This window comes from Piliocolobus tephrosceles, chromosome 3, assembly GCF_002776525.5.
Source record: "Piliocolobus tephrosceles isolate RC106 chromosome 3, ASM277652v3, whole genome shotgun sequence".
NCBI classification, from domain to species: Eukaryota; Metazoa; Chordata; class Mammalia; order Primates; family Cercopithecidae; genus Piliocolobus; species Piliocolobus tephrosceles.
In genome coordinates, this window is record NC_045436.1 from 145,466,357 (window position 1) to 145,477,869 (window position 11,513).

The window sequence follows — 11,513 nt, forward strand, 5'->3', positions numbered from 1 at the left end:
ATTTCTCACATGCTTACACACTGGATCTTGTAATTCAAGCTTTGAAAAACATTCATTTTAAACAAAATACTTAACCTGTTCAAGACTGTTTGTAAAGGAATTCAAAAAATTTATGATTTTTTATATTTTTCTCTATCAAATTTAACTCTTCTCTATACATTATACTGTATGTAATTTTACCAATAAAAATGCTAATGTAGGTTTCATATAAAACATTCTTTTCACTTTTACGATTACCTGTTAAGAAGGTTCTCTACTTCTTGAACTTCTGATATGGACTCTTCATTATCAGAAAGGACACGAGTTTGAAATTTTCTATCTTGGAAATCATACAGCATCACAATAATAAGACTGCTCAAATGATCTGGCTATCAAGGGAAAACATATATAAAGAAAAGTATACAAAAAATATCTAACCAGCAATATTTTCCATTCCATTATTTTTCATAACAGTAGGAATATGACTATTTTTACATAGTCTGATTGGATTTGGAGACAGGGAAGGTCTTCAAGATAGAAAAAAATCCAGAAAAAAAAACCTTTCAAAAGAGATAGTTTTTGGTATGTTCACCAAAATGAATGATATTAGAAGTCGAAAAGAATCTATATTTAAGAGGCTTCAATACTCAGCAAACTATTTCAATCTAAAGGCTTTAAAACACTTTCTTTTAAAAAAAATCCTGAAACGATGTAATTCTAAAATTTATCTACTTACTATTGTGGTACTTGGGAAGATACAGCTGTCTATCAATATAGTTTCCAAAATATCTTGATCTGCAAGACAAGGGAAAGGCCTATCACCGAAAATACAAAGTGAAAAATGAAAACTCTGGAATCAAAATATACTATAATAATGCCATAAAATACGTTTACTTTCATATCTAAAATATACCTCAATTCTAGATAATGACTTAAATTTCAATGACATGATAAATTTTTATAATCTTTATGAATGCTGGACCCTTTTGACCTAGGGTCCACAAGGAATCATAGTCAAAGAAGCATTATCTGAATAGTCAAAGCAATAATAAAAGGATTCCAACCTTTAATGTATGGCCTTTGAAAAACTTTAAAGAGGAACTAATTAATAATGTTGAGCAACAGTTTTCTTATTCTTTTTATTATTGCTGGATTTGATTTGCTAATTTTTTTGGTTTTGTTTTGTTTGTTTTTAAGACAGAGTCTTGCTCTGTCATCTAGGCTGGAGTACAATGGTATGATCTCAGCTCACTGCAACGTCCGCCTCCCAGGTTCAAGCAATCCTGCCTCAGCCTCCAGAGTAGCTGGGACTACAGCTATGCATCACCACACCTGGCTAATTTTTGTGTTTTTTGTAGAGATGGCATTTCACCCTGTTAGCCAGGCTGGTCTCGAACTCCCGACCTCAGGTGATCCACCCGCCTAGGCCTCCCAAAGTGCTGGGATTACAAGCATGAGCCACCATACCCGGCTGCTAATATTTTATTTAAAATTTTTGTTGTATGTTTATGTTCATCAGGGATGTTGGTCTATAATTTTCTTTTCTTGTAATAGCCTTGTCAGTGTTGGTATCAGAGTTTTGTAGCCTATGAGTGGAAACTGTTCTCTCTTCCTCTAATCTCTCAGAGTTTGTGTTAGATTGGTATTATTTCTTAACTATTCAGTCAAACTCAATAGTGAAGACATTGATGTGATGACATTTAATCTAAGACCCAAATGACAAGGAGTTAGCCATGTGAATATCTAGGAAGGGACAGCATTCCAGGCAGAGGTTATGATAATTGCAAAGGCGGTTAAGAGGAAACAAATGGACATATTTAAAAACTTCCACAGGGAACACGAGTGTTCTTTTTGTTACAACTACTTAAACTATATATACATCATAATACAAAGGTTTTATTTTATTTATTTATCAGACGGAGTCTCACTCTATCACACCGGTTGGAGTGCAGTGGTGCAATCTCGGTTCACTGCAACCTCCGCCTCCTGGGTTCAAATGATTCTCCTGTCTCAGCCTACTAAGCAGCTAGGATTACAGGTCTGCATCACAGCATCACAGCTAATTTTTGTATTTTTAGTAGAGACAGGGTTTCACCATGTTGGCCAGGCTAGTATCGAACTCCTGACCTCAGGTGATCTGCCCACCTCGGCCTCCCAAAGTGCTGGGATTAGAGGCGTGAGCCACCATTCCCGGCATATAACAAATGCTTTAATCAGTTGAACAGACAGGTAGGCCTGCCTAGCTTCAATTTATTCAACATTTATGGAAAACATAGTATAACCAAGGTATAAATTGAATTTATACCTTGAATTTGAATTCGTGAATTTTCTTTTTTTTTTTGAGACAGAGTCTTGCTGTGTCACCCAGGCTGGAGGGCAATGGTGTTATCACAGCTCACTGCAACCTCCACCTCCTGGGCTCAAGCAACCCTCCTGCCTCAGTCTCTCAAGTTGCTGGGACTACAGGTGTGTGGCACCACACCTGGCTAATTTTTGTATTTTTTACTTTTTTCTTGTTTTTATTTTTATTTTTATTTTTTTTAATTATTCTTGTATTTTTTGTAGAGATGGGTTTTTGCCATGTTGGCTAAGTTGATCTCGAACTCCTGGCCTCAAGTGATCTGCACACTTTGGCTTCCCAGGCATGAGCCACCATGCCTGGCCTAAATTTCATTTTTCATTTGGGAGATAGGAAAACTAAAAAGAAGTGCCTAATTTGGGAGCACAGGCTCCAATTTTCCCACAGAAATCCTCTGGGAATCGTTATCCACATTCTAGCCACAATTTTGTACTTCACAAGGTAATTATCCCTTAAAAGGAAATGAAGTTTACAGTTTCACATCCTTAGTTCTTTCAAACCAATTCCCATCTACTTCATACTTTTTGTACAGTATTAGAAGAAAGAAGGACTTCTAACTTGGCAGATCTCTTTGATGCTGGACTCCTAAGACATAGAAGAAGCTGGTGGGGTGTGGTGGCTCACGCCTGTAATCCCAGCACTTTGTGAGGCTGAGGCAGGTGGATCACTTGAGGTCAGGAGTTCAAGGCCAGTCTGGCTAACATGGTGAAACCCAGTTTCTACTAAAAATACAAAAAATTATCCAGGCATGGTGGCGCACCTGTAATCCCACCTACTTGGGAGGCTGAGGCAAGAGAATCTCTTGAACCTGGGAGGCAGAGGTTGCAGTGGGCCTAGATCGTGACATTGCACTCTGGCTTGGGCAACAAGCGCGAAACTCTGTCTCAAAAAAAAAAAAAAAGGCAGGATGAACGAAAAGAGAACAGAACATCCTTTTCCCAATATTGCAGTATTTCCCTCTAGGGCTCTTGTTAAAACCAGTATCACCTTTGGGATGCCTTTGATATTGTGCAGAATGTATTACTTTTGTGTATATATATAATTTTACCTTCTCACATAGTAATATCAACATGAATAACTGTATACTTTATACAGATGCTCCCTGCCTTATGATGGGGTTATATCCTGATAAACCCATCATAAGTTAAAAATATTGTATATCAAAAATGCATGGAATACATCTATCCTACCAAACATCATAGCTCAGCTTAGGCTATCTTAAACACATTCGGAACACTTACATAGGCCTGTAGTTGGGCAAAACTATCCAACACAAAGCCTATTTTATAATAAAGTGCTGACCATCTTGTGTAACTTATTTGTTTATTATTTATTGAGACAGAGTCTCGCTCTGTCACCCAGGCTGGAGTACAGTGGTACGATCTTGGCTCACCACAACCTCCGCCTCCCGGGTTCAAGCGATTCTCCTGCCTCAGTCTCCTGAGTAGCTGGGACTACAGGCACCCGCCATCATGCCCAGCTAATTTTTGTATTTTTAGTAGAGACAGGGTTTCACCATATTGGCCAGGCTAGTCTCAAACTCCTGACCTTGTGATCCGCCCACCTCGGCCTCCCAAAGTGCTCGGATTACATGGGTGAGGCACTGCGCCCAGACCTTTTTTGTTTATTTTTATGTAACTTATTAAATACTGAAAGTAAAACACAGAATGGTTGTATGGGTACTCAAAGTATGGTTTCTACTGAAAGTGTATAGCTTTTACATCATGTTAAGTGGAAAAATTATAAGGACCCCCATCATAAATTGGGGACTGTGTATATGTTTTCTATGTGCTTGACAATGTTCTAAGTGCATTTCATATATTAATTCATTTATCTCCATAACAACCATATGAATTAGGTTATTTCATAGGAAATGGGGCACAGCACAGTTAAGTAGTATGTTCATAGTCACATAGCAAGGAGTCAAACCCAGGCAGTCTGGGACCAAAGTACATGCACTTCACTAAACATTATGCTGCCTTCCTCTTATTATTATTATGACAAACCAGAGTAACCAAATACACCACAGTGATAATGCCTAATTTAGGCTATCAGGACTTCCTTGAAAGTTGCAAGTATGCGTATTCTAGAATTCAGCCCGATAACTCCAATTATCTCTCTCTCTCCCCACTAATCAAAGCTTCTCTTCAGTCTGCTTCAGAGATCTCTTAACCACCATTTTACATGTTTCCATGTGGAGGGCCTTACCCTAGAGAAACACCTTAATTGTGTCTCTACCCTTTCTTACTACTCCTCATGAAAGAAAAATTGGGTTTATTAGACAGGTGAAATTGGGAGAAGGAACTGGGGCATCGCTCTCCCTCTTCCCACTCAGCAGGCCTGGGTGGCCAAACTCTGGACATTTTAAAGAAAGGGTCGGCCTTTGACTAGTTCCTAGGAGATAACCTCTAAGTTCTTAGAATATCTTGTCTGATAAAAGTACCTTTTTTTTTTCTTTTTTTTTTCCTGGGGTCCTAGACCACACAGTATCAGCTTGGCCTCTGAAGAAGCTAGAGATTGAATAACTAAGGTCAGCCACATGACTGCAGCTTGTCTATGAGACTGACCCCCAATAAAAATGCTAAACAAACAGCAAGGCTCAGCTGAGCTTCGCTAGTTGGCAATGCTTCATTCATGTTGCCATTTATCACTGGTAGGAGAATTAAGCACTCTCCATAGACCACTCTGGGAAAGAAAAATAGGAAGCTTGCGTCTAGTCTCTCCTGGATTCTGCCCTACGTACCTTTACTTGTTGCTGATTTTAATCTGTCCTTTCACTGTGATAAACTATAACCATAAGTATAACAGCTTTGCTGAGTTCTGTCAGTCCTTGTAGCAAATCATTGAATCTGGAGGTGGTCTTAGGAACCCCTGACTACAATTACTAATTCCCAAAAGCTATAACTTAAAATACAAAAACTTAGCCGGGCGTGGTGGCGGGCGCCTGTAGTACCAGCTACTCAGGAGGCTGAGGCAGGAGAATGGCATGAACCCAGGAGGCGGAGCTGAGATCGCGCCACTGCACTCCAGCTTGGGCAACAGAGCGAGACTCCATCTTAAATAAATAAATAAATAAATAAATAGGCTACTAGTACTGTACTGCTTTGACAAAACTCTAAATAGGAATAGGCTACTTTTCATTAGTAATTCTACTTTCGTTAGCAGAAAATTGACCTTGGGCTTATTTGGTAAAGCAGAAATAATGGCACTCTTCATTTCAAAAAACATTTTACAGAGCCCTTTAAGTCTTTAAAAGGTTAATCAGATAAATATACTTCCTGCCTTGAAAGACCTTATATACAATGAAGGACATCAACAAAGGAACAAGCAATAAAACTGAAAAGCATAAGACACAACCAAAGGAATACAGTTAACGTTTGTATAATTAAGAGATTTTCTGTTATTGTTTTTCTTCTCCTACTTCCTTAAATATTATGGTAATGTGATTTAATTACCTGTTCACAAATTCACAAACAAAAGGGACCATTACTCAAGCTCTCTTTAATTTTCACAATAACCTTTGCAGTTTTACAGCTCCTATAAAATCTTAGGGAAGAAATTCTGAGTTTTCTTACCTGAACCATTATTCCTTGAACTTATACTGTATAAGCCAGAATTAAGTTTACAAAATATCACATGTGAAAGTATTGACAGAACACTGGTAATACAGAAGATAAAAGTGAAATGCATAAAAGCCTCCAATATTTTAAAAGTAAAATAGCAGATGGCCTGTTGTGGTGGCTCACATTTGTAATCCCAGCAATTTGGGAGGACAAGGTGGTCGAATTACCTGAGGTCAGGAGTTCAAGACCAGCCTGGCCAACATGGTGAAACCCTCATCTGCACTAAAAATACAAAAATTAGCTGGGCATAGTGGCGGGCACCTGTAATCCCAGCTACTTGGAAAGCCAAGGCAGGGAATCACTTGAACCCAGGAGGCTGAGGTTGCACTGAACCGAGATTGTACGATTGACTGCACTCCAGCCTGGGTGACAGAGCAAGACTCTGTCTCAAAAAAAAAAAAAAAAGGAAAATAGCAGGCTCCTAATTATCTTGGAAAACCCACTACATAAAATTCTGATTTTATTCTATTTGCACATTCAAGAATTACTGATAATTTAAAGCAAGACCATTGTATTAGTCCGTTTTTATGCTGCTGATAAAGATATACCCGAGACTGGGGAATTTACAAAAGACAGAGGTTTAATGGACTTACAGTTCCACATGGCTGGGGAGGCCTCACAATCATGGCAGAAGGTGAAAGGCACATCTCATATGGCGGCAGACAAGGGAAGAGAACTTGTAGAGGGATACTACCCCTTATAGAACCATCAGATCTCATGACACTTATTCACTATCATGAGAACAGTACAAGAAAGACCTGTCCCCATGATTCAATTACCTCCCACCAGGTCCCTCCCATAACACGTGGGAATTTAAGATGAGATTTGGGTGAGGACACAGCCAAAACATATCAACCGTATTATTATAAGAAAAAATATATTTAACAAGTAAACAATAACACTTTACCTTATAATTTGAACTTATAAAAATGAACGTTTCAAGAAAAGAAGTTTTGTAAAGGTCTATAACAATTTATTTGAATGGGATTTCTGTGTCATTAAGAAAGATCACAGCACTTTGGGAGGCCAAGGCAGGTGGATCACGAGGTCAGGAGTTCAAGACCAGGCTTGCCAAGATGGTGAAGCCCCATCTCTACTAAAAATACAAAAATTAGGCCGGGCACGATGGCTCATGCCTGTAATCCCAGCACTTTGGGTGGCCGAGACAGGAGGATCACGAGGTCAGGAGATCGAGACCATCGTGGCTAACACGTTGAAACCCCGTCTCTACTAAAAATACAAAAACTAGCCAGGCTCAGTGACAGGCACCTGTAGTCCCAGCTACACGGGAGGCTGAGGCAGGAGAATGGTGTGAACCCGGGAGGCGGAGCTTGCAGTGAGTGGAGATCGCGGCCACTGCACTCCAGCCTGGGCGACAGACCGAGACTCCACCGCAAAAAAAATAAAAAATAAATAAAAAAATTAGCCAGGCGTCGTGGTGGGTGCCACTTGGAAGCTACTTGGGAGACTGGGGCAGAGAAGTGCTTGAACCTGGGTGGTGGAGGTTGCAGTGAGCCTAGATCATGCCACTGCACTCCAGCCTGGGTGACAGAGTGAGACTCCATCCCAAAAAAAGAAAAAAGAAAGAAAGATAAAACAATCACAATATCTTTCATAAAGTAGAAAATAGGATGGAGAGGACAAAAACAATCTATCACACATATCAGTTTAATCCAATCATTTAGTTAATGCATTAATTTTATATGGAATTATAATTCAGGCTTTTTTTTTTTTTTTTTTTTGAGACGGGGTTTCGCTCTGTCGCCCGGGCTGGAGTGCAGTGGCTGGATCTCAGCTCACTGCAAGCTCCGCCTCCCGGGTTCACGCCATTCTCCTGCCTCAGTCTCCCAAGTAGCTGGGACTACAGGCGCCCGCAACCTCGCCTGGCTAGTTTTTTGTATTTTTTTAGTAGAGACGGGGTTTCACCGGGTTAGCCAGGATGGTCTCCATCTCCTGACCTCGTGATCCGCCCGCCTCGGCCTCCCAAAGTACTGGGATTACAGGCTTGAGCCACCGCGCCCGGCCAATTCAGGCTTTTCTTATTGAGTACTAAAGGTAATACTCAATATTCTATTAGGAGAACAAATTGCCTAGAATTCTAGAATTACATTAAATGCCAATTAATCAATGCAGCTGCGCAGTCCGCATTTCATTGTTGCTAGAAAAAAAGTGTAAAAATGTTCATTTGATTCATTACATGAAATGCAACACTTTGGTTGGGGAAGAGGGGAAGAAGAGGGATGAAACAAAATCTCAAAGATTAAACTGGAGGAGGAAGAATGGTTAAGACAGACTTAAAAGGAAAAGAAAAATTACTGAACAGCAGAAAAACAAAGAAACGAAAAATAAAGAGAAATTGTTTCACATCATACAAATTTTTCTCCATGACAAATTGCTGACTTCAGAGTTAAGCTACATTATCTCTGCAGACAACCAAAAATATATATTCCTATCTAAATAATCAGTGAGACATTTTAATTCAACTGAGCATTTTTTTTTTTTTTTTAATTTTTAAAAACAGAGATGGGGGCAGGGCAAGGTGGCTCACACCTGTAATCCCAGCACTTTGGGAGGCCCAAGTGGGCGGATCATAAGGTCAGGAGATGGAGACCATCCCGGCTAACACGGTGAAACCCCGTCTCTACTAAAAGTACAAAAAATTAGCTGTGCATGGTGGCGGGCGCCTGTAGTCCCAGCTACTCGGGAGGCTGAGGCAGGAGAATGGCGTGAACCCAGGAGGCGGAGCTTGCAGTGAGCCGAGATTGCGCCACTGCACCAGCCTGGGCGACAGAGCGAGACTCCGTCTCAAAAAAATAAAAAATAGAAATAAAATTAGAGATGGGGGTCTCGCTATGTTGTCCAGGTTTGTCTTGAACTCCTGAACTCCAAGCAATGCTCCCACCTCCGCCTCCCAAAGTACTGGGATTACAAGTGTAAGCCACTGCGCTGTGGCTGAACTGAGTAATTAACTGCCTCCTATGAACAAGGATGTACAAGGCTCATTATGTACTAAGAAAATCATGCAAAAGAGTGTTGCCCTTTTTGAGGTGTCTCTTTAGGAAGGCTTCTGCTCTGCTCATCATTTTGGCCATGCTGCTAATATTCTAAACATTTCTGGAACTTCTTTTTGGAACTACATTGAGTCAGTTTACAAACCAACATAAAGTTTTTAGTCACAGCTAGTACTAAAACAAACAACTTCAGGCCTTTTGACTGCTGTCCTCATAGTAACAATATTTGGTCATTTCCTAGTGTCAATTCCACATTTAGATTTTTTTTTTTTTTTTTTTTTTTTGACAGGGTCTTGCTCTGTCACCAGGTTAGAGTGCAATGACACCATCTTGGCTCACTGCAACCTCTGCCTCCCAGGCTCAAGCGATCCTCCCACCTCAACATCCCAAATATCTGGGACTACAGACATGAACAAGGATGTACAAGGCTCATTAAGTACTAAGTACTAAGCCACCACACTGGGCTAATTTTTAAATTTTTTGTAGCGACGAGATCTCACTATGTGCCCAGGCTGGTCTTGAACGCCTGGGCTCAAACAATCCTCTCACCTTGGCCTCGAAAAGTGCTGGGATTACAGCCCTGAGCAACCATCCCTGGCCTCAGATTGATAACTAACCATCCTTGAGAGAATCTGTAACACTGAGTCTCAAACCCTGAAGGCAAATGAGAAAGGGAAGTTCTACTAAAGTTTGGCTCCTCCCATTAAAGCTATTAGCTACACGAATGGGATAGTCTTAATTGGGGTTGGTATAATTTTAACATTCATTTTTTAAATTTTGCACCTTTTCTTTTTATTCTCTGTTCCTCTCCCCATCCTCCTTTACTGGTTTTATATTTGTGAAAGCTCATAAACTAAAATACCAAAAAAGATAAATACAGGGAATGGAAAGAAATACACAGGGAGGCCGGGCGTGGTGGCTCATTGCCTGTAATCCCAGCACTTTGGGAGGCTGAAGCGGGAGGATCCCTTGAAGTTCAGAGTTTGAGACCAGCCCAGACAATAGAGACCCCCAACTCTACGGAGGAAAACAAACAAACAAACAAAAAATACAGGGAGAGGGAAATTATCATCGGAAGAAATTGTTTCCCTGTTCAATTTAATGACCGCGCACTACACCGCTCTAAGGACAAAGCACAGTGCACGGCGAAATCTGCACTCCTGGGCTGGAAGAATTAGTTTCATTGGAACCCTAATTCCTTGACACTTGCAGTTAACCAAAGAGATGCACATGCCTAAAACCAAAACCTGGTGTGAATAAGGGGCAGGGAGGAGGAGGGCTGCATTCCCCAAATTCTCTCTCTATTATTTTCTTTTAGTGTTGATCCTCCAGACTGGCACAACTCACATTTCAGGGCACTGAAAGCCAGCTCATAAGACAAACGCTGAAAGGACTGATCCTCAGACTCGGAGAAGGACCGCAGGGGTTCATTCCCATACTTGATTAAGACTTTCTGTGCCGACTTTTCGATTCGGATACCCTGAAAAATGTTCGCTGCCATGACATAAACGGAGTCCGGATAGCCCGTTTTTTCGGGTGCACCAGCTGAGCTTTTCCCATCGGACAGAGCCAAGGAAGTGAGTTGGGAGATGATCTCGGGATCTTCTTCGTTCGAAAACTCCAGTTCGCCCGTGGAGTTCAGCATGTCTGCCCCTCGCCTGTCGTGAGTCCCTCGCCCTGGGGTTAGAATTCCGATGTTCCAGGAAACGGCTTTCCACGCATCTGCAGCATGGCCTCTGTGAAGAGAGAAGGTGATCGCAGTAAATCACTCTGCAGCACCCTTCCGGGTGGCCCCCTTCGTTGTGGCCTTAAAGACTAAGAGGGGACATTTCCTGGCCCATCTGAGTGTCCCAGACTTCGAGTCGGACAAGCAGTTCACGAAACTTCCACACGCTCAATTAAAAAAAAAAAAAAAAAAAAAAGGCGTCGAGGAGAGGTGCGGCGTTGGCGGCGGGAGAAGCGCCCCGAGGAGACCGGCGGCTTCTTCCAGAGCCCCGTTCGCGTCCCCACAGCCCAGTCACCGGCTCCCGCGACTCCTCCCTTACCCGAGGGCAGATGGTTCCCGGGGATTCGGGGACGAAGACGCGGAGGCCGGCGTCGGTCACAGGCCCTCGGGAGCCCCGGGACTGTGGGGCGACGGCTGCTTCCCGCGAAGGCCGTTTGGTTCAAATGCAGCCACTCCCACTGGCCGGATTCGAGGCAGGGGGGTCGCGGCCTCTGACGCCCGGTTCGCTCCGGTGTGGTGAAGTTGTCTCGCCTGGCTTCGCGCGTGAGGCCTTCGCGGACCTGGCGGCGGAGAGGGGTGAGCGCGGAGCCCGGGGTCTGGCGGGCTCAGGCGGAGGAAGGCTCAGCCTCCCGAGTCTCTGGCAGTCGACCTGTCGGGGACCCGGTCTTCATGGCAACCGCGAGCGGAGGTGGGGCAGGGGGCGCGGCGCGCGGGCTGTTCCCGCGGGATTTGGCGGGTGCCGCCTGTCGCAGGGAGAGTCGCTCTTCCCCCTGCGCGCGGGGACACCTGTTTCAGCCCTTCTGAGCCAGAGGCCT

At 42.6% G+C, this 11,513-nt stretch overlaps 1 protein-coding gene across 2 annotated transcripts in view; it reads right to left on the reverse strand.

Annotated features, from left to right (window-relative positions):
* The window catches only part of NSUN7 (NOP2/Sun RNA methyltransferase family member 7), a 53,434-nt gene extending 42,817 nt beyond the window's left edge, over positions 1–10,617 (reverse strand). For both annotated transcript variants that reach the window (XM_023224662.1, XM_023224663.1), the window contains exons 1-3: positions 10,320–10,617; positions 716–774; positions 238–368 (exon numbers count right to left, since the gene is read on the reverse strand). In XM_023224662.1, the coding sequence (XP_023080430.1) occupies positions 238–368; positions 716–774; positions 10,320–10,617 (488 nt within the window). The remainder of the gene's footprint in view (positions 1–237; positions 369–715; positions 775–10,319) is intronic.
* Positions 10,618–11,513: the final 896 nt, after the last annotated feature.